Raw genomic sequence first — 27,676 nt, 5'->3', positions numbered from 1 at the left:
AAAAATGCAATTTGTAACACCTGATAAGGGCAGAGACAAGGCAAGCACAAATATTACTGAAAATTTTGAAATGGGAATAAAGATAAATAAATAATTTGTGATGTGGGAACTCCTTTACCACATCAACTAACCTCTCTTTTATGCCATAAAAAAATAAAAAACAAAAACTGGAAACATAATCAGATAATCAGTATCTAGTGATGCATTGTAAAAAACTTAAGGAAGAAAGAAAATGGTAGATATTTTTTCTAATTTAAAAATGTATTTGTCACTTAAAAAGAGCATACACATGTGTACATTTTAAAGAAGGCAATAATTTTTTTTCATACACTGTTTTTTGATGTGTTAGTGCTGTGCAAAATCTTGAACACTAGCTATTTTTCTCTCTCTCTTCTAATGATAAAAATTGCACTGGGAAGACCCAGAGGGATCAGGTGGAGAGGGAGGTGGGAGGGGGGATCGGGATGGGGAATACATGTAAATCCATGGCTGATTCATGTCAGTGTATGACAAAAACCACTATAATATTGTAAAGTAATTAGCCTCCAACTAATAAAAATAAATGGAAAAAAAAATTAAACTAATGGAACATACGGGGAACCTACGATTTAACTGTATAACTACATTTTCCTTTGACTCCATAAGTTCAATTCCAGATCCTACAGAAGGGTCTAGTGCCCTATAGTAGGCAAGGTGGGAGGGTCATATGCCTCTAGTAAATTAATGGTTTCCCTTTTAAATAGACTTTTTAAAAATTCAGCATGTGGACTTCCCTGATGACCCAGTGGATGAGAATCTGCCTGCCAATGCAGAGAACACGGGTTCAATCCCTGTGTATGGGAAGATGCCACACTCGTGGAGCACTAAGCCGGTGCACCACAACTCCCGAGCCTGTGTTCTACAGCCATGAGCCCACTACTGAAGTGTCTGCACTTTAGGAATCGGGAGCCACAACCCCGCACACCGGAGAGCCGGCAAGCTGCAGCTACTGAAGCTGAAGTGCCTAGAATCTGCCCTCTGCAATGAGAAGCCCACACACTGCAACTAGACAGTAGCCCCTACTCATCACAAATGCACGACAAAGACCCAGTGCAGCCAAAAATAAATAATAAACGAAAAGAAAATTCAGCATGTATGAAAACATTTCCACAGAGACTATTCAGTGGAATATACATAAAGCTGAAATAGTCCTCTCTGTTAATGGATACATACAGAAATAAATTTTCTGAGGTGAGAAAATTTGTATTTGTATTAGTTTTTGTGAAACGGGAACATTTTTTTTGTCTGTGATAGTATGGCTATTCTTCACTTTGAATTAAAAGTTTCCGGGTTACATTTAAAAAAAAAAAAATTGAGAAAGAACATAGATGAAAAAGCAGACAACATCCATTTGCCCTCATGGTGTGAGCTAAATTGCTTCAGTAGTGTGTGACTTTTTGCGACCCCATAGACTCTAGCCTATGAGGCTCTTCTGTCCATGGGTTTCTACAGGCAAGAATACTGGCATGGGCTGCCATTTCCTTCTCCAGGGGGTCTTCCCCACCTGGGGATCAAACCTGTATCTCTTATGCCTCCTGGATTTTCAGGTGGGTACTTTACCACTAGCATCACCTAGGAAGCCCTCATAGGACCATGTAATAGGGGAGTCAGTATGCTAAAAACTTTGTAAATTGCCCATATCCAGGAAGAATGTTTTCACAATTCTTTTACAGTAAGTCCCCTATATATGAGCCTTCAAGTTGTGAGGTTTCAATGATATGAATATGTTCAGAGAAAGGACAGAGAGACAAGAGGGAGAAGTAACTGGAGAACCAAAGAGATTCAGAATTCAGGAAATGGCAAGGGGATTTTCTTTATTTGAGGAGGTACTGTTAGTTTCTGAAGCACAGGATGCAAAGATACCTCAGATATACAGATGACACCACCCTCATGGCAGAAAGTGAAGAACTAAAGAGACTTTATGAAGATGAAGGAGAAGAGTGAAAAGGCTGGCTAAAAACTCAACCTTCAAAAAACGAAGATCATGGCATCTGGTCCCATCACTTTATGGTGAATAGGGAAAAAATGGAAACAGTAACAAACTTTATTTTCTTGGGCCCCAGAGTCACTGCAGACAGTGAATGCATCTAGGAAATTAAAAGACAACTGCTCCTTGGAAGAAAAGCTACGACAAACCTAGACAGTGTATTAAAAAGCAGAGACATCCCTTTGCCAACAAAGGACCACATAGTCAAAGCTATGGTATAGTAGTCATGTACAAAGTGATAGTTGGACCATAAAGAAGGCTGACTGCTTACAACTGATGCTTTTAAACTGTGGTGCTGGGAAGACTCTTGAGACTCTTTAGGACAGCAAGGAGACCAAACCAGTCAATCTTAAAGGAAATCAACCCTGGATATTCATTAGAAGGACTGATGCTCAAGCTGAAGCTCCAATACTTTGGCCACTTGATGTGAAGAGCCAACTCATTGGAAAAGACCCTGATGCTGGGGAAGATTGAGGGCAGGAGGAGAAGGGGGGACAGAGGATGAGATGTTTGAATGGCATCATCGACTCAATGGGCATGAGTTGAAGCAAACTCCAGAAGATAGTGAAGGACAGGGAACTGTGGGTGCCTGGGGGTCGCCAAGAGTTAGACATCACTTAGTGACTCAACAGTAACAACAGTGGAAGACTGCAGTAGCCATTCAGAATTCAGTCTAGTGCTACGCTGTCAGCTATGATGAGTGTAAAGAGCTACTTCTCCAACATCACTGGATGCTTTTTTCAAGAGGGTAGATAGAATTGAATCCAGCAAGGAACCAGAACCTGTGCCATCAATGTCAGGCCCGAGTGAAATTGCAGTTTGCCTTCCACCTCCTATTGCTGACAATCCTTCACTTCACCACCTCCCACCTGCTCTCTCTCCTCCAGTCAGTAACTAGTCTTGCTTGTTCATTCAATGCCACCTCTGTGTGCCAGCTGTTGTACCATACTTTTCAAGGTTCTGTTTTGTAAGATAAAAAAAATGTTTTATTTTGTGGTTTGTGTTTTATGTATTATTTGTGTGAAAAGTATTAAAAACTGCTTACAGTATGGTACTATATAGCCAATTGTTAGTTGGGGACCTAGGCCAACTTTGTTGGACTTGTGAACAAAGTGAACTTATGAATGTGCTCTTGGAATGAAACACAAAGGTGCTGCCAGGAGAGCCAGAATCTCCTTTTTGGACTTTTAAGTCCTTCTGTGTTGTAACTGGAATGGAAATTAGAGACAGTGTTCAACTGTATGATGATCTCTACCATAAATATTTTTAACGTTTGGTTTTAAGAGGATAAATGATAATAACACGAAAATCTAGTAACAAGACTTTTCCTAAAAGGATTTCTTTAATGACAGATAAGGTTATGCTTATAATCACACACTATCTTCTAAAGTTATTTGTAAACTCCTACCCTTATGATAAAGATACAGTGAATAGGAACAAATGCTATACTAACAATAATATTAACATTATAATATTTAGGCATTGTATTGCTGTTGTTGTTTTCAGTCACTCAGTCATTTCCAACTCTTTGTAACCTCATGGACTGCAACATGACAAGCATCCCTGTCCTTCACCATCCCCCGGACCCTGTTCAAACTCATGTCCATTGAGTTGGTGATGCCATCCAACCATGTTGTCCTCTGTCATCCCCTTCTCCTCCTGCCTTCAATTTTTCCCAGCATCAGGGACTTTTCTAATGAGCCAGTTCTTTGCATCACGTGGCCAAGGTGTTGGAGCTTCAGCTTCAGCTTCAGCATCAGTTGTTCAATGAATATTCAGGATTCATTTCCTTTAGGATTGACCGATTTGATCTCCTTGCTGTCCAAGGGACTCTCAAGAGTCTTCTCCAACACCACTGTTCAAAATCATCAATTCTTTGGCACTCAGCCTTCTTTATGGTCTAACTCTCACATCCATACATGACTACTGGAAAAGCCATAGCTTTGACTATACAGACCTTTGGGGACTAGAATGCAAAAGTAGGAAGTGAAGAGGTACCTGATAATAGGCAAGTTTGGCTGTGGAGTACAAAATGAAGCAGGGCAAAGGCAAACAGAGTTTTGCCAAGAAAACACACTGATCATAGCAAACACCCTCTTTCAACAACACAAGAGAAGACTCTACACATGGACATCACCAGATGGTCAATATTGAAATCAGATTGATTATGTTCTTTGCAGCCAAAGATGGAGAAGCTCTATATAGTCAGCAAAAACAAGACCAGGAACTGACTGTGGGTCAGATCATGAACCTCTTATTGCCAAATTCAAACCTAAATTGAAGAAAGTAGGGGAAACCACTAGCCCATTCAGGTATGATCTAAATCAAATCCCTTACGATTATATAGTAGAAGTAACAAATAGATTCAAGGGATTCGATCTGACAGAGAGAGTGCCTGAACTATGGCTGAAGGTTCACAAGTTGTACAGGAGGCGGTGATCAAAACCATCCCCAATAAAAAGGCACTATATTAGGACCTGGGAAAGTATCCAGCGCAATGTAGGAATCTGCATGCAATGCAGAAGACCAACTGCAGTGCAGAAGACCTGGGTTGAATACCTGGGTTAGGCATCCTTCTCCCCTGGAGAAGGAAATGACAATCCACAGCAGAATCCTTGCCTGGGAAATCGTACAGACAGAGGAGCAAAGCAGGCTACAGTCCATTGGGTTGAGAGAGCTGGATATGCCTTAGCAACTAAAGCACTACCATACTTGGAATAAAGGACTAGGAACAAAATTTCTAGACAGTATCATTTAAAAATTAATTTGATCATGTTTGGCTTAAAACAAGTTTCTAAAATAAAAGTAAGAGAATAATAATACTAGAAAAGGATTTTTGTTTTTAGCCCCACCACACAGCTTGTGGGATCTCATTTTCCCAACCAGGAACTGAACCCAGACCATGGCAGTGAAAGCCTGAATCTTAACTGCTAGGTCACCAGGGAACTCTCCAGAATGGGTAATCTTAACTGAGGTTAGGCTAAGTAGATATGTTCCTCCTAGAACATTTTGAATGTTGCTTTTCCCAAACATTGTAGCAAAAGGGTTGGGGGTAGGGTGGGGTGGGGGGTGGAGGGGGCTGAAAATTAGTGTGCCCTCTCTTACTTGTTTTGTGGGGGTACCCAAATGCAAATATGAGCTCTACTGCCCAGCTCAGCAACAATATTTTAAAATTCATTGAACCAAGGCCAGATGGCAAAGCAGAAATATAAGAGAGACTTGAGCTTATCATTTGAGTCCAAAATAAGATTTAAAAGCAGGCTTAAAACAGAATCTTTTTGAAAAAGAAAGGATTTTCTAAATTGCTTTGTGTCTTTAGTCTGTTCAGGTCACTATAACAAAATATCATAGATTGGGAGGATTATAAACAACAGAAATTTATTTCTTATAGTTCTGGAAGCTTGGAAGTCCAAAATCAAGGTGCTAGCAGATTTGATGTCTTATGAGAACCTATTTCCTGGTTCACAGTCTGCCATCTTTTCACAATGTCCCCACATATTGGAAGAAGTGAGACAGTTCTTTGGCATCTCTTTTATAAGGGCATGAATCACATTCATGAGAGTTTTGCCCTCATGACCTGATCTCCTTCCAAAGGTTCCATTTCCAAATACTATCACATTAGAGGAACATGTCTCAACATATGAATTTGTGTTGGGTGTATACCACTGTTTAGTCTATAGCATTTTGCCATCCCCTTTAATATGTTAAGCTGCACATTCAATTAGTGATCAAATTTTTCAACAAGTGATTGCATCACCCAGATAGAACTAATGGATTGGAGATGGATAAAGAAGACAGAAAAAGGGAAACAGATGTCATGTCATTATCTCAACCTATGTGTTTGAGAGGTTTTGGAGGGAAATGCTGAGGGAGGACTTTGTTTTGTGTTGGGAATTCTAAGACAGTAATTCTAGCCAAGTTTGGGATAAGGTATATCTAAGCAAAGAGATCCCCAGGAGGAGGGCATGGCAACCCACTCCAGTAATCTTGCCTGGAGGATCCCATAGACAGAGGAGTCTGGCAGGCTACAGTTCACAGGGTTGCAAAGAGTCAGACATGACTGAGGTGACTTAGCATGCATGCAAGTGAACAGAGCAGTGCACTGTAGTTGGGCAGACTGAGGGTTTGAACTGCGTGAAATGAACCTGGTCCCTGTGTGGAATAAGCAGACACAGACTTTCATACATATCCCCAAAGTTCAGCACGAAAATTTACAGATTGTCTGGTTGGGGAGCTCGCAGAAGGACTGACCATACCAGAAGTAGAGGCAAAGGCCACAGCAGATAGTCTGCATCAGGAACGCACATGAGTTACTCCCAGAATTTTAGAGGGATCCAAACACCAACTGCCACTTGAAGACGTAGGAAGGTATTGGGGCTTTTAAATCTCCCCCAGGAGATTCTAACCAGTAGCCAACATTGAGAACCACTGCCTTTGAGAAAACTTTCTAGCAGTCATGAAAATCTCCATATTCGAGAAAGCATTGTGTAATGTGCTTTTATCTGTAATATGTTTAATTTTCATGCTAATCCCTAGAGTAGAGAGTATTAACCTTATTTTAGTGGTAGTAACCTTGAACTTAAAGTAAATTATTTGCCCAGATTAGCTTGGCAGTAGAGATGGAATTCAAACTTTCTCCTCATTCAAAATTGCTTTCTCATTTAATGTGGCCTGTAACACAAAGTGTTTTCTGTGCTCTCCTTCTATCCTTGTATAGGCTACATAATTTATGAAACCCTTCTTCTGGATATTATTTTTGGAAAGGGCATTACACAATGCCTTCTATTCAATCTGGTAACATGTTTGCCCTCGGAATTACAAGTGGATATGTAATTGAGGACTTGATATGGTCTCTTAAGACTGCCATTGCCCTGGAAAAGGATCATAACACATTCTACTTTAATATCACTCCGACAGGATCTTCCAAGTTAAAGAATTTCCATAAGTTAAAAGGAAATTCTTCCCCTGACAGATTAGTTTAAGCAACAAAACATCTTATCACCATTTTTACCTAAAAGATATTGAGATCTAGGACAGAGACATAATTAAGTTAGGCCTAGATTTATAGAGATACTACCTTATGCAAGGTGCTACTCCTGACACCAGAAAGTGCATAGACTTACAGGACATCCAAACAAAACAATGATCATAAATCACTATGTGTCAGATACTGTGCCAGACACTTTATATGCAAAGTTCAATTAACCCTCAGAGCACAGTTATGAGTTAGGGGTCATTCTTTCTCTTTCACAAATAAGGAAACTGAGGAAAGAGAGGTTAAATTACTTGTCAATAATCACATAGTTAATAAGTTATAAAGTCTGAATATAATGTGATCTATGTCAAATAGTAGCAATAGAGTTGGATACGTTATCTCTTATTTAAAGCAAGGGCAGAGAAAGCTTCAGAAAAACGTGACACCGAACCAGGTGTCATTTGGAATCCAAATAAGACTTTAACAGACAAATCAAAGAACCCACACAAAATGTGACATAATACGTAATGTGTCTTGCTTATTAGACACAAATTTATTTTCTGTGCATTAAGCTTAGTGATTCGTCCTCAAAATCAATTGTTTAACCACCACAATGCCAATGGCAAATCAAATATATACTTGGCACATAACTAGAACTTCTTTAAAATGACACATTTTGTTTTGAGAGTAGGGGGAAGGAAGAGTAAATTGAGTAGTCAGTACCATAGTCTTTGGTAGACTTGGTCTGGGAAGAGACCTTGGATGCCCATGATGAGTTTGAAGGGCCCAGCAACCCCACAGGGATGCTAGCATTCAGGTCAGCAGTTCAGATCCCCAAATCTCACTCCCGGCATGAAGCAGAACAGAGTCCAACCAAAGTGGTACTTTGATTTTCAAAGCACACTTAGTCAGCTCACATTATCTATCTATATCATAGATAGCGTTTATCACATGATTTGCACATATTCATTTATACAGCTGTTTTTGTACTAAACTACTAACTTCTACAGAACAAGGAATTGTGTTCCATAGCAAGTACATATAGTTTCTAATAACTCTTAGGCACCCACCATTTGATGGTTGAATGAAACAAAAATATTCCACTTTGTGATAACAAATATCATGCAAAACAAAAATGAATAAAATATTAATATTTCCCGAATACCAAATCACTCCCACTTGAGGATCTACTCACTTTTCCATGATGTTAGAACCAGAATGTGGTAGTAGATGCCAAAAGAGCCAGATGTACTTCTCTACCCATTTTCCTTGGACTTTAGACCATCTGGCTTTCACCATTCCTATAACAAGACTTCAAGTTTAAGATTCAGAAGTCCATCATTTCCAGAATGCATGGCTCTGACCCAGAGCCCAGGCTATTTTTTCCCTAAGTTGACTTGGCGCTGGATCATGGTGTGATGAATTTATTATGTGCAGCAGCAGTCATGGTGTTTTTTTGAAAGCAAGTGCCAGAAACAGAAGCCCATTGATTTAAAAAAAAAAAAAAAAATGTTAAAACTTTGCCAATTTTCTCCAAATACCATCAAAGTAAACTATCATCAAATACAAGTCGTTTCCCTGTAAATAACAGCATGGAGCAAATGTATTGCATTCCCAACTTCTTTGAAAAGGCTAAAAATAACCTCAGAAATCTGATCTAATTATCCTGCATACATACAGCATCATATGAACATTAGAGTGTAGCCTTGACTAGCTGAACAGCGAAGACTACTGGAAAACTTTAAACAGAAGATTCCCAGAGTACATGAGTAATAATGATGGCATTGAAAGAATGTACTGACTTTTGCAATATAGTTTGAAGCCCATAAAGCACTGTAGATGACAACAACTGCATTTTGATATGCAGATAAAGGTCTAATTATGGGAACTCTGCTTTCAAGATCTTTATAATAATGTACCATAAACTGAGAGCTTTCTAGGTGGCTCAGTGGTAAAGAATCCACCTGCCAACGCAGGAGATGAAAGAGAGGGGTTTGATCCCTGGATGGGGAAGACCCCCTGGAGGAGGAAATGGAGACCCACTCCAGTATTCTTGCCTGACAGAGGAGCCTGGTGGGCTACAGTCTATGGGTTCTCAAAAAGTTGGATACAACTTAACGACTGAGCACATACACACACACCACAAACTCAAGGGATCCTCTTCCATTTTTCTGTGGAAATACAGATTTACTTAATTACCTGACACTGAACCTTTAATTACTACAGAAAACACTCTATTCCTATCACACTCTAGTGAACCTAATTATACTAACATTTTCCAATTTACACTGGAAGCACTACCATTAAAAGCCTGGGTTTTGTTAGCACAGTTTTGTACAAAAATATAGGTAGTAAATATGTACAGTACCATCAAATGTGAGTGCTAGATATGAAGCAAAATGAAATACGACTGTGACTAACCAATGATTTCCTTTATAAGACGCTATTAAGTTTAGATGATAAAGCAATACATACCCATATTGAAGTTGGGGCAGTGGCCAATATTCTTCAGGAAATTAAACACTGGAACCAAAGTACTGATTTTAATGCAGACCATTGACAATAAACACAAAATCTCTATGCAGGTATGAAATCCAAACCTCTGACATTCATTAGATTTCTTGCTGTTAGATATTTTCTTTCTTCAGCTAGCCAAAGACATCTTTATTTTGTTTTATTTTATTGAATGGAAAGTATTGTTTACTCTGTGGTAAGGAGACAAAGCTAAGCCATAAATCCAAACATACTTCCCTACTCTTGACCTGTACTTAACCCTTTGTCCAACTTTCCTAAAAGTGTTTTCATTTAAAAAAAACAACAACAACAACACAACTTTCTCTATAAGTGTTTCAAATATTGGAATTAAGAGCTGGTATTTAATTTCCCTAACCAAGAGGTATATTGAAAAGCCATGAACAAGATAGGATTGCTGTGAAAAAAGAAGGTAAGTCTGGAAGTAGAGCAAGGCATCGCACAGTGGATAAAATTTGGAATAAGTAAGATTGAGTGGATACCTAATGTAAAAATCATACTAATAAATTAGACTGGTAATTGTAGCAGGCAAGGATGTGAAAATTAAAATTGAATTAGCTAAACTCAGACATAAATTGTAAGATTAAAATAAAAGTTTCAAACTGTTGAAATATCTTGAACAGAAATATATAAATTTGAAAAAAGTATTTTGAGGTCTTGACCAGGTTCAGTAGGAAAAAAGGGTCATGATCAATTAATAATATAAGGTAATATGGACTTTTGGATATTTATCATGTTTTATTTATTTTAGATCCTCTGATTTTTTTTTTAATAATGTCATACACATGCATCATGTCTGACTCTCTGCAATCCTATGGACTGTAGCCTGCCAGGCTCCTCTGCCCATGGGATTCTCCAGACAAGAATACTAGAGTGGGTTTCCATGCCCTTCTCCAGGGGCATCTTCCTGACCCAGGGATTGAACCTGTGTCTCCTGCAGCTCCTGCATTGCAGGCAGATTGTTTACTGCTGAGCCACCAGGGAAGCCACATAAGAAATAATAAAAATGAAAAAAAAATGGATAAAGATTATTATGTCATTATTCAGTACAGACAAAAATAGAAGCAATCTAAATGTCCTACATGCCAACACCAGATAAAAATATTTTTAAGACTATTTAGTAATGTGGAAATGTACAAATAATGTTGAGAGGGAAAGGGCATCTACTTATAAAAATTATATAGAACAAAAAGGTTAAGACATACTTCAAATGAACAGAAGTTATGACTTCTCCAGGCAAGAATACTGGAGTGTGTTGCCATTTCCTTCTCCGGGGGATCTTCCCGACCCAGGGATCGAACCCAGGTCTCCCACATTGGAGGCAGATGCTTTAACCTCTAAGCCACCATGGAAGCCCAAAATGAGATTATACATAATTTTAATTTTGTTCTTTGAATATTTCATATTTTCCAAATACATTAAAACTATTTTTTCAATAAGATATTAATGCATTTTAAAAGTTTTAAAATACTTATAACTCTAAAAGAACCCCCATAGAAATGGTTTTCTTTCCATAAAAAAGAGGTACTATTTTATCTAATCTCTGATACAGGTATACTCATACTATTTCTTAGATATTACTCCCTATGGAAAGGAATTCCAAATTTCCTGTTTTCCAATTCTTTCATAAAGAATCGATTCACCTTTCCATTTATTAATAAACATATTTTAAAGAAAAGAAGAGACCTAAATTCATCTCATAGGCAGTGTGGGATTAAGGATGTCACTCTGATCTCCAGTGCACTACCAACTCTAAGGACATAAGAGACAGAAGAAAGGACTAGGGAATTCTTTAAGCATTTTCAAGAAACACATCAGTATACAATGGGGACAAAATTTACATTAGTTTCAATATAGCTAAAAATAGTAATCGGTGAGTCTTTAAGTGACAGAACCTGTGCCAGATTATCTAAAAGGTAGCGTGAGAATGACTGTGACCCTTCACTCCCAAATAAATCAAGATATACCTACTGAGCTCCAATTACATGCCTGATATGGGCACAGGGGGGAAACATCTTTCACTTGCTTAAAATTATCAGAAATAACTATGTTGTAATTATAATTATGTAAATGCAACTGTGAGAGTTAAGGGCCAAGGGAACAATTCACAAAATTAAACATGCATAAACAATTTTCCAAATCCCTGTTAGTCTGACAATGAATAGCCCAGTGGAATAGAAATTGTGGATATCTTTTCCCTAAGGTGGTTTCCTGTCAGACCCAAAAGACCCAAAACCTTATGAATCTGTTTTGGTTCCATCCAATTTTAACTCAGCTAGCCTAGAGCTGTTACTAATCCAATTGTGTGTGTGACCTGGCTAAAGTGGACAGCATAATAGAGATGTAGCTGTTTTGACAATATCATCCCTCTGATATGTTCCAATTATGCAATTCCATCTATGTATTAGATGCTGAGTTCTCCATGGTTGAGTCATAATTCATCTGTTTTTATGATGCCAGGGGAATAAAAGATGCCTTGGGATCCATTCATGCCCTCCAGTTCTGCTTTAGATACTTTTTATCACTCTCAGAAATACTCTGCTCCACTTCATGCAAGCCCTAAGAATATTTCATGAAAAATAAAGTTCAATTCAAATAAAACCAAAGGGTGACCCACAAGAGAAAGGATTTTAAAATGTACTGCAAATCCAACACTTCTCATAACTGAGGGATAATGCCACTTTTCAGCTTAATGGAGACTACAAAACCTGATATAAATTGCCTTCAGGATCTAGCCCTTCTTAAATCTACAATCAAATATCTTTCTACAATTCCCCTTCCAACTTAAGCTCTAGTCATACTAAACTCCTTGCAGTTCCTCAAGTCCATATGCTGTCTTGGGCATACACCTGCTGTCTCCATCTGGAGATAGTCATGATCTCTGATAACTCTGTATCTCCCCCACACAATCCCAGATTTTCTGTGAATAATTTCTAGTCAGTCACCAACATTCAACATAAGACTTCAGAATTAATAAAAGCCCCCATTCTACAGCAAAATTTGTATATCCCTTGAGTTCCATAAGGCTTATACTCCTTTAGATAGTTTTGTTTATTTAATAATTTTTTCTTGTACCTGAAATAATGCAGTAAACTTGTCATCCAATATTGACCAATGTTATGTTCCAGAGGAGGCAAGACAAGAACACCTGGATAGCCAAGAAGGCTATCACTTCCTCCCACTGTGCAGCTTATAAAGAAGAAATGTCACTCTGAGACACTGTCCCACAACCAGTTCTGAAGTAGTAGCTCAGAGGTTTTGCTCAAGAGGTGTGTGTCTGTGTGTGCGTGCGTGCACGCATGTGCACACACACACACATGTACGCGTGCTCAGTTGCTCAGTCAAGTCTAACTCTTTGTGACCCCATGGACTGTAGTCCACAAGGCTCCTTTGTCCATGGGATTTTCCAGGCAAGAATATTGGAGTGGGTTGCCATTTCCATCTCCAGTAGGAAAGGTAGGCAATAAGAAAAGAGAGCTCTGAATCTTTTCCCCAAGAGAACTTACTTTATTTGGAATAGATTGTGAAAACTTAAAAACCTCAGAGAACTCCCCAAAACAATGGAGATTTTGGTAGTTAGCAATTAAAAGGAGGCTGATAGCCCTTGCTAAATCATAGGCCAGCTAGTTGACCAGAAAGAAACAGAGAAAGAGACAGGAAGAAGTCTTCCTGGAGTTACAAGCTATCTCAGAGACACGCCTTAAAACTAAATCAGCAAAGGAACTTGAATATAATTGCATCAGATTGTTAAGCAACTTATGCCCCAGGGCACTGATGAAAATACTGTAATCAGACAGCAATTAATAGAGCCTAAATCTGAGTATGATACCAATAGAAGCAGCTGGTTTGATAGAGTGATCAGGACAAGAGACAGTCAAAGAGAACCCTGCTAAAGAGTCATCAAATGTGATCTGCATGAATGAGTTTTTCTCCTCTGAGAGGTGATGTCAGAGGTTGTATACTGTGGGGACAACAGAAGTCATGAAAATAGTCAACCAAAGTCTTTAAACAAGTAAATAAGGAAACAGCAACAAGAAGCTCTGAAGCAGAAAAGAAAACACATACAATTTATTATCTAGTATTCCATTTAAAATTTTGAGCCAGATAAAGAAGTAGGAAAATATGATCCATATACAGGGGAAAAAAATAGACAGAGGAATTGCCTGTGAAAGGGCTCAGATCTTGGACATAAAAAAGGTATTAAATAAGTTCTTAAAAATATATTAAGCATAGGCTTAACAAAATAAACAAAGATATCATGTCTAACAAAAAGGAAATATTAATAGGCATGAACAATAGAAATTAAATTATAAAAAGTAACCAAAAGAAAATTTGAAGTGAAAAGTTTAATAACTAAAATAAAAATATCCCTAAAGGGGCTCAACTGTATATTTAAAATGACAGACAAAAATAGAAAACATAAAAAACAGAACAAAACAAAAAATAGAAAACATAAAGATAAATCTATAGAGATCTTACAATACAAAGAACAGTGAAAGAAAAGAATAAAGAAAAATAAGCAGAACCATAAAGAAATGTGGGACATCATTAAGTACCAGATTACCAGAAAAAAAATAAGGGTTAAAAAAACAGCAGAAAATATTCAAAGAAATAATGTGTAAACCTTCCCAAATGTGATGAAAATCTTTAATCTGCACATTCAAGAAGCTAACTTCTTGAATTTAAATTCTTGAATTTACCTCTTTGAACTCCAAAGACTTTATTTTGGGGGGGCTCCAAAATCATTGCAGATGGTGACTGCAGCCATGAAATTAAAAGATGATTTCTTCTTGGAAGAAAAGTTATGATCAACCTGGAGAGCATATTAAAAAGCAGAGACATTGCTTTGCCAACAAAGGTCTGTCTAGTCAAAGCTATGGTTTTTCCATCAGTCATGTATGGATGTGACAGTTGGACTATGAAGAAAGCTGAGTGCCAAGGAATTGATGCTTTTGAACTGTGGTGTTGGAGAAGACTCTTAAGAGTTCTTTGGACTGCAAGGAGATCTAACCAGTCCATCCTAAAGGAAATCAGTCTTAAATATTCATTAGAAGGACTGATGCTGAAGGTGAAACTCCAATACTTTGGCCACCTGATGTGAAAAACTGACTCATTGGAAAAGACATTGATGCTGGGAAAGATTGAAGGCAGGAGGAGAAGGGGACAACAGAGAATGAGAAGGCTGGATGACACAACCGACTAGATGGACATGAGTTTGAGTATGCTCCAGTAGCTGGCGATGGACAGGGAAGCCTGGCATCCTGCAGGCCATGGGGTCACAAAGAGTTGGACACAACTGAGCGACTGAACTGAACTGAACACAGAGAATGCAGAATGGTAAATAAATGTTAATATAACAATCAGAATGGTAAATAAAAAGGTTACTATAACAAACTTTATAAATACACACTCAATTTCCTTTTTCTCTCAGCTTCTTTAAAACCATAAAATTTATAAATTATTGTAACAGAGATAGTTGGTTTTGGAACATACATATAATTAGAATATATAATGATAAAAATTATAGCTACACAAAAATTGGGAAGATGGAATAGAGCTATATAAAATCAAGTTTCTCTCTCTCACTAAAAGCATATTTTGATAAGAAAGCTGAATATAGTAATGCCGTACTCAATCATTAAGAAAATAAGTCCAAAAATCTAGAAAAATACATATTAAAGGAATTAAAATGTTACATACTAGAAAATACTTAGATGACTAAAAATTATTTAAGATTGATTGAAAACAAAAGTAATGCCAGGCAAATTCAACTGTATCAATAATAGTATTAGCTAAGATTTGATTAGAAAATTCAATCAAAAGACGAAGATTGTCAGACTAGATAAAAAACAAGATCCACTGCTATGCTTTCCACAGGGGACACATTGTATATTTTTACACAGAGATAGGTTGGAAGATCAAAAGGTAATAAAAGACTTGGACAACATTATAAGCCAGATAGAGCTGACCAACACTTAGAGAGCACTCCAAACAAAAACAAAGAATGCAATCTTTCTTAGTGAATATAGACTATTCTCCAGTAGAAAATATATACTAAATTGCTAAATTGTATTTGTCTCTTTGTAAGAGGGCATCCAAGGGCAGACACACTAAAACCATAATCACAGAAAACTAGCCAATCCGATCACAGGACCACAGTCTTGTCTAATTCAATGAAACTAAACCATGCCATGTGGGGCCACCCAAGATAGTCGGGTCATGGTGGAGGGGTTTGACAGAATGTGGTCCACTGGAGGAGGGAATGGCAAACCACTTCAGTATTCTTGCCTTGAGAACCCTATGAACAGTATGAGAAGGCAAAGTGATAGGATACTGAAAGAGGAACTCCCCAGGTCTGTAGGTGCCCAATATGTTACTGGAGATCAGTGGAGAAATAACTCCAGAAAGAATGAAGGGATGGAGCCAAAGCAAAAACAATACCCAGTTGTGGATGGGACTGGTAATAGAAACAAGGTCCAATGTTGTAAAGAGCAATATTGCTCTTTAGGAACAAAGAATAGGAACCTGGAATGTTAGGTCCATGAATCAAGGCAAATTGGAAGTGGTCAAACAAGAGATGGCAAGAGTGAATGTTGACATTCTAGGAATCAGTGAACTAAAATGGACTGGAATGGGTGAATTTAACTCAGATGACCATTATATCTACTACTGTGGTCAGGAATCCCTTAGAAGAAATGGAGTAGCAATCATAGTCAACAAGAGTCTGAAATGCAGTACTTGGTTGCAATCTCAAAAACGACAGAATGATCTCTGTTGGTTTCCAAGGCAAACCATTCAATATCATGCTAATCCAAGCCTATGTCCCAACCAAGAACACTGAAGAAACTGAAGTTGAATGGTTCTATGAAGACCTACAAGATCTTTTAGAACTAAAACCCAAAAAAAGATGTCATTTTCATTATAGCGGACTGGAGTGCAAAAGTAGGAAATCAAGAAACAACTGGAGTAACAGGCAAATTTGGCCTTGGAGTACACAGAATGAAGTAGGGCAAAGGCTAATAGAGTTTTGTCAAGAGAACGCACTGGTCATAACAAACACTCTCTTCCAACAACACGTGAGAAGACTCGACACATGGGCAGCACCAGATGGTCAACACTGAAATCAGATTGATTATATTCTTTGCAGCCAAAGATGGAGAAGCTCTATACAGTCAGCAAAAACAAGACTGGGAGCTGACTGTGGCTCAGATCATGAACTCCTTATTGCCAAATTCAGACTTAAACTGAAGAAAGTACGGATAACCGCTAGACTATTCAGGTATGACCTAACCAAATCCCTTATGACTATACAGTGGAAGTGAGAAATAGATTTAAGGGACTAGATCTGATAGACAGAGTGCCTGATGAACTATGGACGGAGGTTCGTGACATTGTACAGGAGACAGGGATCAAGACCATCCCCATGGAAAAGAAAGGCAAAAAGGCAAAATGGTTGTCTGAGGAGGCCTTACAAATAGCTGTGAAATGAAGAGAAGCGAAAAGCAAAGGAGAAAAGGAAAGATATTCCCATTTGAATGCAGAGTTCCAAAGAACAGCCAGGAGAGATAAGAAAGCCTTCCTCAGTGATCAATGCAAAGAAATAGAGGAAAACAATTGAATGGGAAAGACTAGAGATCTCTTCAAGAAAATTAGAGATACCAAGGGAACATTTCATGCAAAGATGGGCTCAATAAAGGACAGAAATGGTATGGACCTAACAGAAGCAGAAGATATTAAGAAGAGGTGGCAAGAATACACAGCAGAACTGTACAAAAAAGATCTTCATGACCCAGATAATCACAATGGTGTGATCACTCACCTAGAGCCAGACATCCTGGAATGTGAAGTCAAGTGGGTCTTAGAAAGCATCACTACGAACAAAGCTAGTGGAGGTGATGGAATTCCAGTTGAGCTATTTCAAATCCTGAAAGATGATGCTGTGAATGTGCTGCACTCAATATGCCAGCAAATTTGGAAAACTCAGCAGTGGCCACAGGACTGGAAAAGCTCAGTTTTCATTCCAATCCCTAAGAAAGGCAATCCCAAAGAATGCTCAAACTACCGCACAATTGCACTCATCTCACACGCTAGTAAAGTAATGCTCAAAATTCTCCAAGCCAGGCTTCATCAATACATGTACCAAGAACTTCCAGATGTTCAAGCTGGTTTTAGAAAAGGTAGAGGAACCAGAGATCAAATTGCCAATATCCACTGGATCATTGAAAAGACAAGAGAATTCCAGAAAAACATCTATTTCTGCTTTATTGACTATGCCACAGCCTTCGACTGTGTGGATCAAAATAAACTGTGGAAAATTCTGAAAGAGATGGGAATACCAGACCACCTGACCTGCCTCTTGAGAAACCTGTATGCAGGTCAGGAAGCAACAGTTAGAACTGGACATGGAACAACAGACTGGTTCCAAATAGGAAAAGGAGTACATCAAGGCTGTATATTGTCACCCTGCTTATTTAACTTCTATGCAGAGTACATCATGAGAAACGCTGGGCTGGAAGAAGCACAAGATGGAATCAAGATTGCTGGAAGAAATATCAATAACCTCAGATATGCAGATGACACCACCCTTATGGCAGAGAGTGAAGAGGAACTAAAAAGCCTCTTGATGAAAGTGAAAGAGGAGAGTGAAAAAGTTGGCTTAAAACTCAACATTCAGAAAACTAAGATCATGGCATCTGGTCCCATCACTTCATGGAAAATAGATGGGGAGACAGTGGAAACAGTGTCAGACTTTATTTTGGGGGGGCTCCAAAATCACTGCAGATGGTGATTGCAGCCATGAAATTAAAAGAGGCTTACTCCTTGGAAGGAAAGTTATGACCAACCTAGATAGCATATTAAAAAGCAGAGACATTACTTTGCCAACAAAGGTCTGTCTGGTCAAGGCTATTGTTCTTCCAGTGTTCATGTATGGATGTTTAAGAGTTGGACTGTGAAGACAGCTGAGCACTGAGAAATTGATGCTTTTGGACTGCGGTGTTGGAGAAGACTCTTGAGAGTCCCTTGGACTGCAAGGAGATCCAACCAGTCCATCATAAGGAGATCAGTCCTGGGTGTTCAATGGAAGGATTGATGCTGAAGCTGAAACTCCAATACTTTGGCCACCTGATGTGAAGAGTTGACTCATTGGAAAAGACCCTGATGCTGGGAAAGATTGGGGGCAGGAGGAGAAGGGGACGACAGAGGATAAGACAGCTGGATGGCATCACTGACTCAAAGGGCATGAGTTTGAGTAAACTCTGGGAGTTTGTGATGGACAGGGAGGCCTGGCGTGCTGCGATTCATGGGGTCGCAAAGAGTCGGACATGACTGAGCAACTGAACTGAACTGAACTTTGCAACCCCATGGATCGTAACCCACCAGTTTCCTCTGCCCATGGTATTATCCATGCAAGAATACTGGAGCAGGTTGCCATTTCATACTCCAAGAGAGACTATACACTCAACATAAATGATTATTCATTACATTTAAAAGAATTAAAATAATCCAAAATATGGTATATGATTACAATTGAATAAAGTAAGAAATCCACTGCAGGAGGAAATTTTGGAAATTCACAAATATTTTGGAAATAAGGAACACATTTTTAAATAGATAATGGATAGAAAAATAAATCATAAGAGAAATTATAAAATACTTTAAGGAGAATAAAAATAAAAATACAACATTCCAAAAAATTATAAGATACAGATAAAACTCTACATAGAAGGGAAAATTATAGCTATAAAAGAAAAAATAAATCAAATCAACGACCAAGACTTACATCTTAAAACTGTGGTGTGTGGAATAAGGGGGAAAAGCAGTATAAACTTAGAGCACGAGGAAAGAAGAAATATTGGGCTGGCCAAAATTTCATTGTGGTTTATATATGATGTTATGGGGAAAAAAATCAATGAATTTTTGGCCAATCCAATAATAGAAACAGTAGGAGTGAATAAAAAAGCTTATGAAAACAAGAGAGAAAATAAATCCAAATATTGGGTCTTTAAAAAGATCAACAAAATTGACAAATTTTCAGTTAATCTAAGTAAGAAAAAGAGATTTTATTAATTTAAATGTCCTTAAAGATTTTATCCTGCACTTATACATCTAACATGTTGTATCCTACTTTTAAGTAAATTGTCTAGGAGATAAACTTTCTCATGTACTTATGAAGTTATTGTAAACATAAAATTTTAAACATAACATAGTCAATCTTAATTTTCATTAAATACTAATACTTTTTACAAATGTAGGAAAATCATGTTATCCTGTTACAAAAATTTCACAATTACTGAGTGAGAAATTATTAATTGGAATCACAAGTCCAATTTGTTATGAGCTTTAAAATGGCAAATTATACATTTAAAACACCAAATTATCTTAAATGTTACAAGTACTCAAAATACCAAACATGCACAAATTATTTCCAAATTAACATAAAACTATGAATACTATGGATTTGATTTAATCTTCCCAAAATTTAATGTTAAATGTTCCCAAGATTAAGTAAGATAATTCACAAAAGACATAATTTTGTGTTTTCAAGAAATTTAGGCTTATTATCTAGTGTAGTTTGGGGTTTCCTCTCCTAATAAGATTGGGGTCTGCTTCTCAGCTAGCTGAGGCTGCATATCAAACACAGATGTGAATCTGTTGTATTGATGCAGATATGCAAGCTACTTTTTTTTTTTAATCTCAGTAACAGACAAGTAGGTCTCTCTTCTAGTCTCACTAAACCATTATGCCCTTTAACAGAGTAGTCTCACAACTAACTTCCCTGAACCAAAATATACACACACTATCTAATAATCAAGCACAATTATGTTCTTAATCTTTTAGTTCCCATCCTTGCCTGGGCTGGGATATTAATCTAGTTACTAGTTAATCTAGTTAATTACTAGTTAATTAACTAGTTAAACTAGTTAATTACTAGTAAACTAGTTAATCTAGTTACTACAAGAGGCATGTCTGAATTATTTTTATAAACTTCTTGTCTGGAAAAGCCAGAACTCCTTAAGGATATTTATGTATGTAAATAGCATACAATATGATTCTGAATGTCTGTCATGACCTTGTCTCCCTATCTCTACAGTTAGGCCACTATTATAACCTCTCACTATTCATTCAGGGTCTTCCCTGGTGGCTCAATTGGTAAAGAATCCACCTGCAATGAAGGAGACCTGGGTTCAATCCTGAGGTCAAGAAAATCCCCTGCAGAAGAAAATGGCAACTCATTCCCGTACTCTTGCCTGGAGAATTCCATGGACAGAGCAGCCTGGCAAGCTTTAGTCCATGGGGCCAAAAGAGTCAGACATGACTTAGTGACTAAATGAAACTCTTTGCTGCCCCATAGACTATAGAGTCAATGGAGTTCTCCAGACCTGAATACTGGAGTGGGTAGCCTTTCCCTTCTCCAGGGTATCTCCCCACCACCACCATAATTCATTCATTTAACAAATTCCTAAAAAGCACCTACAAAGCCCTGGGCAATTATCATATTGTGCTCTAAGTATGTATCTACATGTCAGTTTTGAGCATAGCAACCAGGTTTTAGCCAGCTTGCAAGTAACACAATTGCCTGGCAGGCAATGGGCGCTAAGTGCATGGAGAAATTAAAGAATTGCATGGTATGTGTTGGCAGGTATTTTGCTTCTCTCACTCCTTCACTCTCTTCTCTTCATGTGAATCAGAAACAACCAAAAAATATATTTTCTCTTTGCATTAATACATCCAAATCACTTTTAAACACCAAATTTCAGGCATTAAATATCTGAGGCAACTTGATAAAAACTAGTTACAGCAAATCCACTTAATTTTATATATTATCATATGGCTTTGATTCTATCAATGTAGAACTACCAAAATGTTGAGAGATGAGGGAGAATGATGGAGAACAATTAAACTTACTTGGGCATCTACTGTATGCCAGGCATATTATTCTTCATTTTACTCTGAATTACCTGTTTTTGCAGATAAAATATGTAAAAGGGAGGTTAATAACCTATTCCAAATCACATAGCTATTAAGACATAAGGCAGCAAATAACAACCAGGTCTATGTGATTCAAAACCAATGTGTTTTGGGTTGATTGATTGATTGTTGGTCTCTCTCTTTTTTGTCCTTCAACATAAGGCCTGCCTTCAAAAATGTTGATGTGGATACTTGAATCAGTATGATATAAAGAAAATTATTGGATCATTTAGGAATCACTTCAAAAGATAAAAATTAGTGAACATTGTTGATTATTCTCCACTTCAAATCTCAGTTTTATTTTAATTAAATGGAACCATCATTTTCATGTCTACTGCTTTTGACACAATGCACTTATAACTGGGAGATATACAGATGTGGAAGGCAAATATTTTTGCTGGAACCATTGTTGATTCATCTAATATTAGCCCATGAATATTTTTCTTTTGTTATCCCAACCAAAATAAATTTTACCAAAGTAAAGAACAGTCAGAGAGGAAGTAATAAAACACTGAACATAACCTAATTTGTCAGCACAAAAGAAGCAATTTTAAAGTATACTTTGAAATATTATAGCCTGAAATATAAAATGCACATTTATTCCTTTTCCCCAAAACACCTAAGTGATGCAGTACATGTACTGTGACAATAACATAAAATGAGAAGCACCTAGTCCATTTTCTTTTCCTAAGTGGCATGGATTCTAGAAACTCCTCTCTGTTGATCCTTCAGAAACATTTACTGCATGGAAGAGCATTATATATTCTGCTGATGATTACAGAATATATTTAAAAGACAAATTTGAGATGAAGTACAAAGAATATGTACACAGAAAAAGCCAGGTAAAATCTTAACACCTAGGGGAAATCCATTATTCTAGAGCAAATAATGCACAGTTAGAGCTCAAAAAATCCCTAAAACCAACACTCTCCCTTACCACATCAAGCACTGGGATTTAAGATTGTGGTATTAAGCATCCTTCAAGCACAGCTTGGCACACCAGAGATGAAATTGTTTTCTAAGTTTTTAACCTGGGGTTATTGTACACCTCTTGATGCAAAAAAGCAGAAAGCTAGCTTAAAGTGTTAAGTGAGAAATATACGAGTGTTGAGTCTGTGTACTTTAAACTTATTCCATAAATCCCTTCAGTTCAGTTCAGTTCAGTCACTCAGTCGTGTGTGACTCTTTGCGACCCCATGAATCGCAGCATGCCAGGCCTTCCTGTCCATCACCAACTCCCGGAATTTACCCGAACTCATGCCCTTCGAGTCAGTGATGCCATCCAGCCATCTCATCCTCTGTCGTCCCCTTCTCCTCCTGCCCCCAATCCCTCCCAGCATCAGGGTCTTTTCCAATGAGTCAACTCTTCGCATGAAGTGGCCAAAGTATTGGAGTTTCAGCTTCAGCATCAGTCCTTCCAATGAACACCCAGGACTGATCTGCTTTAGGATGGATTGGTTGCATCTCCTTGCAGTCTGAGGGACTCTCAAGAGTCTTCTCCAACACCACAGTTCAAAAGCATCAATTCTTTGGCACTAGCTTTCTTCAAAGTCCAACTCTCACATCCATACATGACCACTGGATAAACCATAGCCTTGACTAGATGGACCTTTGTTGGCAAAGTAATGTCTCTGCTTTTTAATATGCTGTCTAGGTTGGTCATAACTTTGCTTCCATGGAGTAAGTGTCTTTTAATTTCTTAGAACCCAGTATGTTTTAAAAGCAATAGAGGTTAAACAGGAAGCTGTTACATTTTGTTCAATCTATGACTCAAAATTACTGTGACTTCCAGTAAGACAAATGTTCTCTGACTCCTTCAAAAGTTCTAAAATAAAGGAAAAGGAAGATGTAAACAACTGTCATGTGGAATGAACATGTGAAGCAGTAAAGTTATTAAAATATGGGAGATAAATTATCATCAAGATGTTGCAAAAAGAGCAGAAGAGCAACATGTGATACAACAAAAATATTCAATAAGCATATAAATATTTTGTTTGTAAATTAGTACATGCATAATATACAAAAATATACAACAAACATGCAAACATTTTGTTTGTATATTAGGACATGCATACCTTGTTCACTGATTTGCCCAGCCCTTTGTCTGATTCTGGCATATAAGGGATCCCCAGTAAAGATTTTTTTTTTTTTTAATGAATTAGTGTGTCACACAATCAAGAATTCTGGGCACTATTTTTAGGTTATTCTCAAATTTTTATACCACAAGTTACATAAATAAAATAAATCAAATATATTTTTATGTTTTTCAAGTGAATTTTTTAGCATAATCTAATTGGAATCTACATGACAAGATAATTATAGCTTCAAAAGATTTTCTTGCTTTAAACTGATCCAAAGAGGAATCCTCTTCCAAAGACCTGTTTCCAAGTGGAGGGAAACATAACAATGATGTATTCCATGCCATGTATTTTGTATGTATAATTTCTTTTAACCATTCATTTTTTCTATCAATATAAACTAGCTATTATCATTCTCCATTTCATAGAGAAGGGTACTGAGACTTACAGAAGTTAAATAACATGCCCAAGGAAAAAAAGCAGTAAATGTGACTACTGAGCTTTAAACACTGTGTGTGGATCCAACACTGGATCTTATGCCATCATAACAGAGACTATAGAAAGGACAGCTTGTTAGACAAAACAAAGCTACTTGCAGAGAAACTGCTCCTTAGTAGACAAGTCTTGACCAAAGATTACTTTTTCTTGATATCTTCTCTATTTTAAAGCAGTAATATGTTTACAGTATTTATAAAATGTTACCAAAATTGATGAGTATATTAAGAAATTTACACTATACTCACTATCAAGTACAAATTAGATCTTTTCCAGTTTTCCCATTGTTTTTCATTCAAGGATATATGGAAGACTCTATTTTCCAAATGAAGCCATACAAGTGTAGATAGATAGGTACATAGAGCTATCCCATCTAACCTGTTCTTCTGACCATGTTATATTGACATCTTCCTCAAGAGCCGAGGTCTATTTTTCTTCTCTTAAACCTTCAACAAGTGTGGGATTTTGTAACAGCCTCTACTAATAGAACATGATAGAAATCTATGAAATCTCCAAGGTAGATTAAAAAAAGGCAATATGTTCTCATTCTTACTCTCGCAGAATGCTTGCCTTAGAAACTAACCACCTATTATTAAAAAAAAAAGACAACAAACAAACAAACAAACAAAAAAAACCCAATCCATATGGAGAAGTCCCATGCAAGCGTGTCAAGCAGCATTTTTACCCAGGCTTCCAGCCAACAGCCAACATCAACAATTAAACCTAGGATGCAGGTCCTTTCAGATGAATCCAGTTCTTACAACTCATACTCTAGATATCACAGATAAGAGACAAGCTATCTCTGTCATGCCCTGCTTGAATTTCTGACTTAGCAAAAACCATAATAAATAAGAGGTGACTGCTGTTATTTTAAATCACTAAAACTCAGGGTGGTGATTTGTTATAAAATGATATAAAAGAGAAACCAAGACTTTAATAAAGTACAATTTTCCACAATTAAAGTCTAATCATGAAGATATTAGGTGTTCAAATGTTCCTAAGATATATTAAGCAAACCTATTTTTGAACCTGGATAAACAAAGCTTATTTTATCACACAGCTATACTATGGGAATGGGGATAGCATATTACAGTGGAAAATAGATGGGCTATATGGTCAGACTATCTAGATTCAAATCCAAGTTCAATCACAAAAGGACTGTGTGATTTTGAGAAATCTGCTTCATTTCTCTATGTCTTACTTCCTCTTTGATAAAGTGGCTTCCCTGGTGGTTCAGTCAGTAAAGAATCCATCTGCAATGCAGGAGACTCCTGCCTACAATGCAGAAGACCTGAGTTTGATCCCTGCAGTGGGAAGATCCCCTGAAGAAGAAAATGGCAACCCACTCCACTTTTCTTGCCTTGAAAATCCTATGGACACAGAAGTCTGGATGGTTACAGTCCATTGGGCTGCAAGAATCAGACATAATTTAGTGACTAAACCACTAAACCATCATCAAAGTGGGAATAACAGTAATAACTACAATTATTACAATAGTAACAATATTTAATCCCTCAATACTGATCTTTCTATCACAGCCATAAATCACTTCTATCTCAAAAATCCTTATTTTTAAAGTGCCACACAGCTTTGGAGGGTAAAAAAATTAATCTGAGAAAACTTAATAACATAGGAATGCTTTTGTATATAAGATGCACCATATAGGATATCTATATAATTGTGTTTCAGTCACTCAGTCATGTCTGAACTTTGCAACCTCATGGACTGCAGCACGACAGGATTACCTGTCCTTCACCAACACCTGGAGCTTTCTCAAACTCATGTACAGAGTTGGTGACACCATCCAGCCATCGTGTCCTCTGTTGTTTCCTTCTCCTGCCTTCAGTCTTTCCCAGCATCAGAATCTTTACCAATGAGTCAGCTCTTTGCATCAGTTCAGTTGAGTTCAGTGATTCAGTCATGTCCAACTCTTTGCAACACCATGGACTAAAGCACACCAGGCTTCCCTGTCCATCACCAACTTCTGGAGTTTACTCAAACTAATGTCCATTGAGTTGGTGATGTCATCCAACCATCTCATCCTCTGTCATCCCCTTCTCCTCCCACCTTCAATATTTTCCAGCATCGGAGTCTTTTCAAATGAGTCAGTTCTTCACATCAGGCAGCCAAAACATTGGAGTTTCAGCTTCAACATTAGTCCTTCCAATGAACACTCAGGACTGATCTCCTTTAGGATGGACTGGTTGGATCTCCTTGCTGTCCGAAGGACTCTCAGGAGTCTTCTCCAACACCACAGTTCAAAAGCATCAATTCTTCTTTATGATCCAACTTTCATATCCGTACATGACTACTGGAAAAACCATAGCTGTGACTAGATGGATCTTGACTAGGTTGGTCATAGCTTTTCTTCCATGGAAGAAGCATCTTTTAATTTCATGGCTACAGTCACATCTGCAGTGAATTTGGAGCCCAAGAAAATAAAGTCTGTTACTGTTCCATTGTTTCCCCATCTATTTGCCATGAAGTGATGGGACCAGATTCTATGATCTTCATTTTTTGAATGTTGACATTTTTTTTTTCCAGAATTAAAGGCAAATGTTTAATGAACCATGTTCAAACACAAGCTAGTCAATGAAGAACTTTAGGTTCAAAGGGCCAGATGGTCTACATCCCTAAGAAACTGTAATCAACTTCTCAACCTGATTTGAGTATTTTCACATTGCATTTTGCTGCCACAAAATTAGTTGTATATTTTTGAGCATTGATCTATCACTAAAAGATTTATTAGGAGACAGAAAGAAAATGTTTTGTATCTGTATTTAAAAAAAAATCCGTCAATGAACAAGGAGCCAGGTGTCAGTTTCCTACGAGGGGAACATTCTCATGGAGGTATTATAAGGCCAAGTCTGTCCACTTCATCTCTTGTTCTTTAACAGACTCTGGTGCCTCCGTTGTCCTGTTCAGGTTCAGGGAGCTCATTCAGTGGTATTGCAACATCCTCATAAGGCAGCTTGTCTTCTCACCAAGCATCGTCAGTCAAATCCAAGATCCTTCCATCTCTCTGTGCCTCACTGTCCATTCTCTTGCAGCTTTGATCTTGTCGGATGGGACCTGGAATGCCTTTTCCCCCGCTAAATATGACCCTCTCAGGCCACCACTGTCTGTACAGGCTTGGGATCCCGCCCCACTGCCAGAATGTTGACTTGTAAGCCAGTTTTTTCATTCTCCTCTTTCAACTTCATCAAAAAGTTCTTTAGTTCCTCTTCGATTTCTGCGACAAGTGTGATGTCCTCTGCATATCTAAGCTTATTGATATTTCTTCTGTCAACATTGATTCCAGTTTGTGCTTCATTCAGCCCAGCATTTCACATGATGTACTCTACACATAAGTTAAATAAGCAGGATGACAATGTACAGCCTTGATGTATTCCTTTCCCAATTTGGAACCAGTCTGTTGTTCCATGTCTGGTTCTAACTGCTGCTTCTTGACCTGATACAGGTTTCTGAGGAGGCAAGTAAGGTGGTCTGGTATTCCCATCACTTTAAGAATTTAAGAATTAAGAATTTTCTTAAAATTTTCACTTTAAGAATTTTCACTGTGAAAAATTGATCAACACAGTCAAAGTCACTGGAAAAGGT

The 27,676-nt window shown here is 37.7% G+C and overlaps 1 protein-coding gene and 1 pseudogene across 1 annotated transcript; one reads left to right on the top strand and one right to left on the bottom strand.

The window, feature by feature from the left end:
• Window positions 1-17,151: 17,151 nt before the first annotated feature.
• Window positions 17,152-17,832, top strand: LOC133041722 (uncharacterized; the record flags this gene model as incomplete). Its single annotated transcript, XM_061122703.1, has 1 exon — window positions 17,152-17,832. A coding segment is annotated over exon 1 (681 nt), but the record flags the coding sequence as incomplete, so codon positions are not given.
• Window positions 17,833-26,893: 9,061 nt separating this feature from the next.
• On the bottom strand, window positions 26,894-27,162 carry LOC133040268 (anaphase-promoting complex subunit 13-like; annotated as a pseudogene).
• Between the last annotated feature and the right edge of the window lie 514 nt (window positions 27,163-27,676).

Source organism: Dama dama, chromosome 20 (assembly GCF_033118175.1).
Source record: "Dama dama isolate Ldn47 chromosome 20, ASM3311817v1, whole genome shotgun sequence".
Taxonomy (NCBI): Eukaryota; Metazoa; Chordata; class Mammalia; order Artiodactyla; family Cervidae; genus Dama; species Dama dama.
The sequence above is the reverse complement of the archived record's forward strand: the minus strand, read 5'-3'. Positions and strand labels throughout refer to the sequence as shown.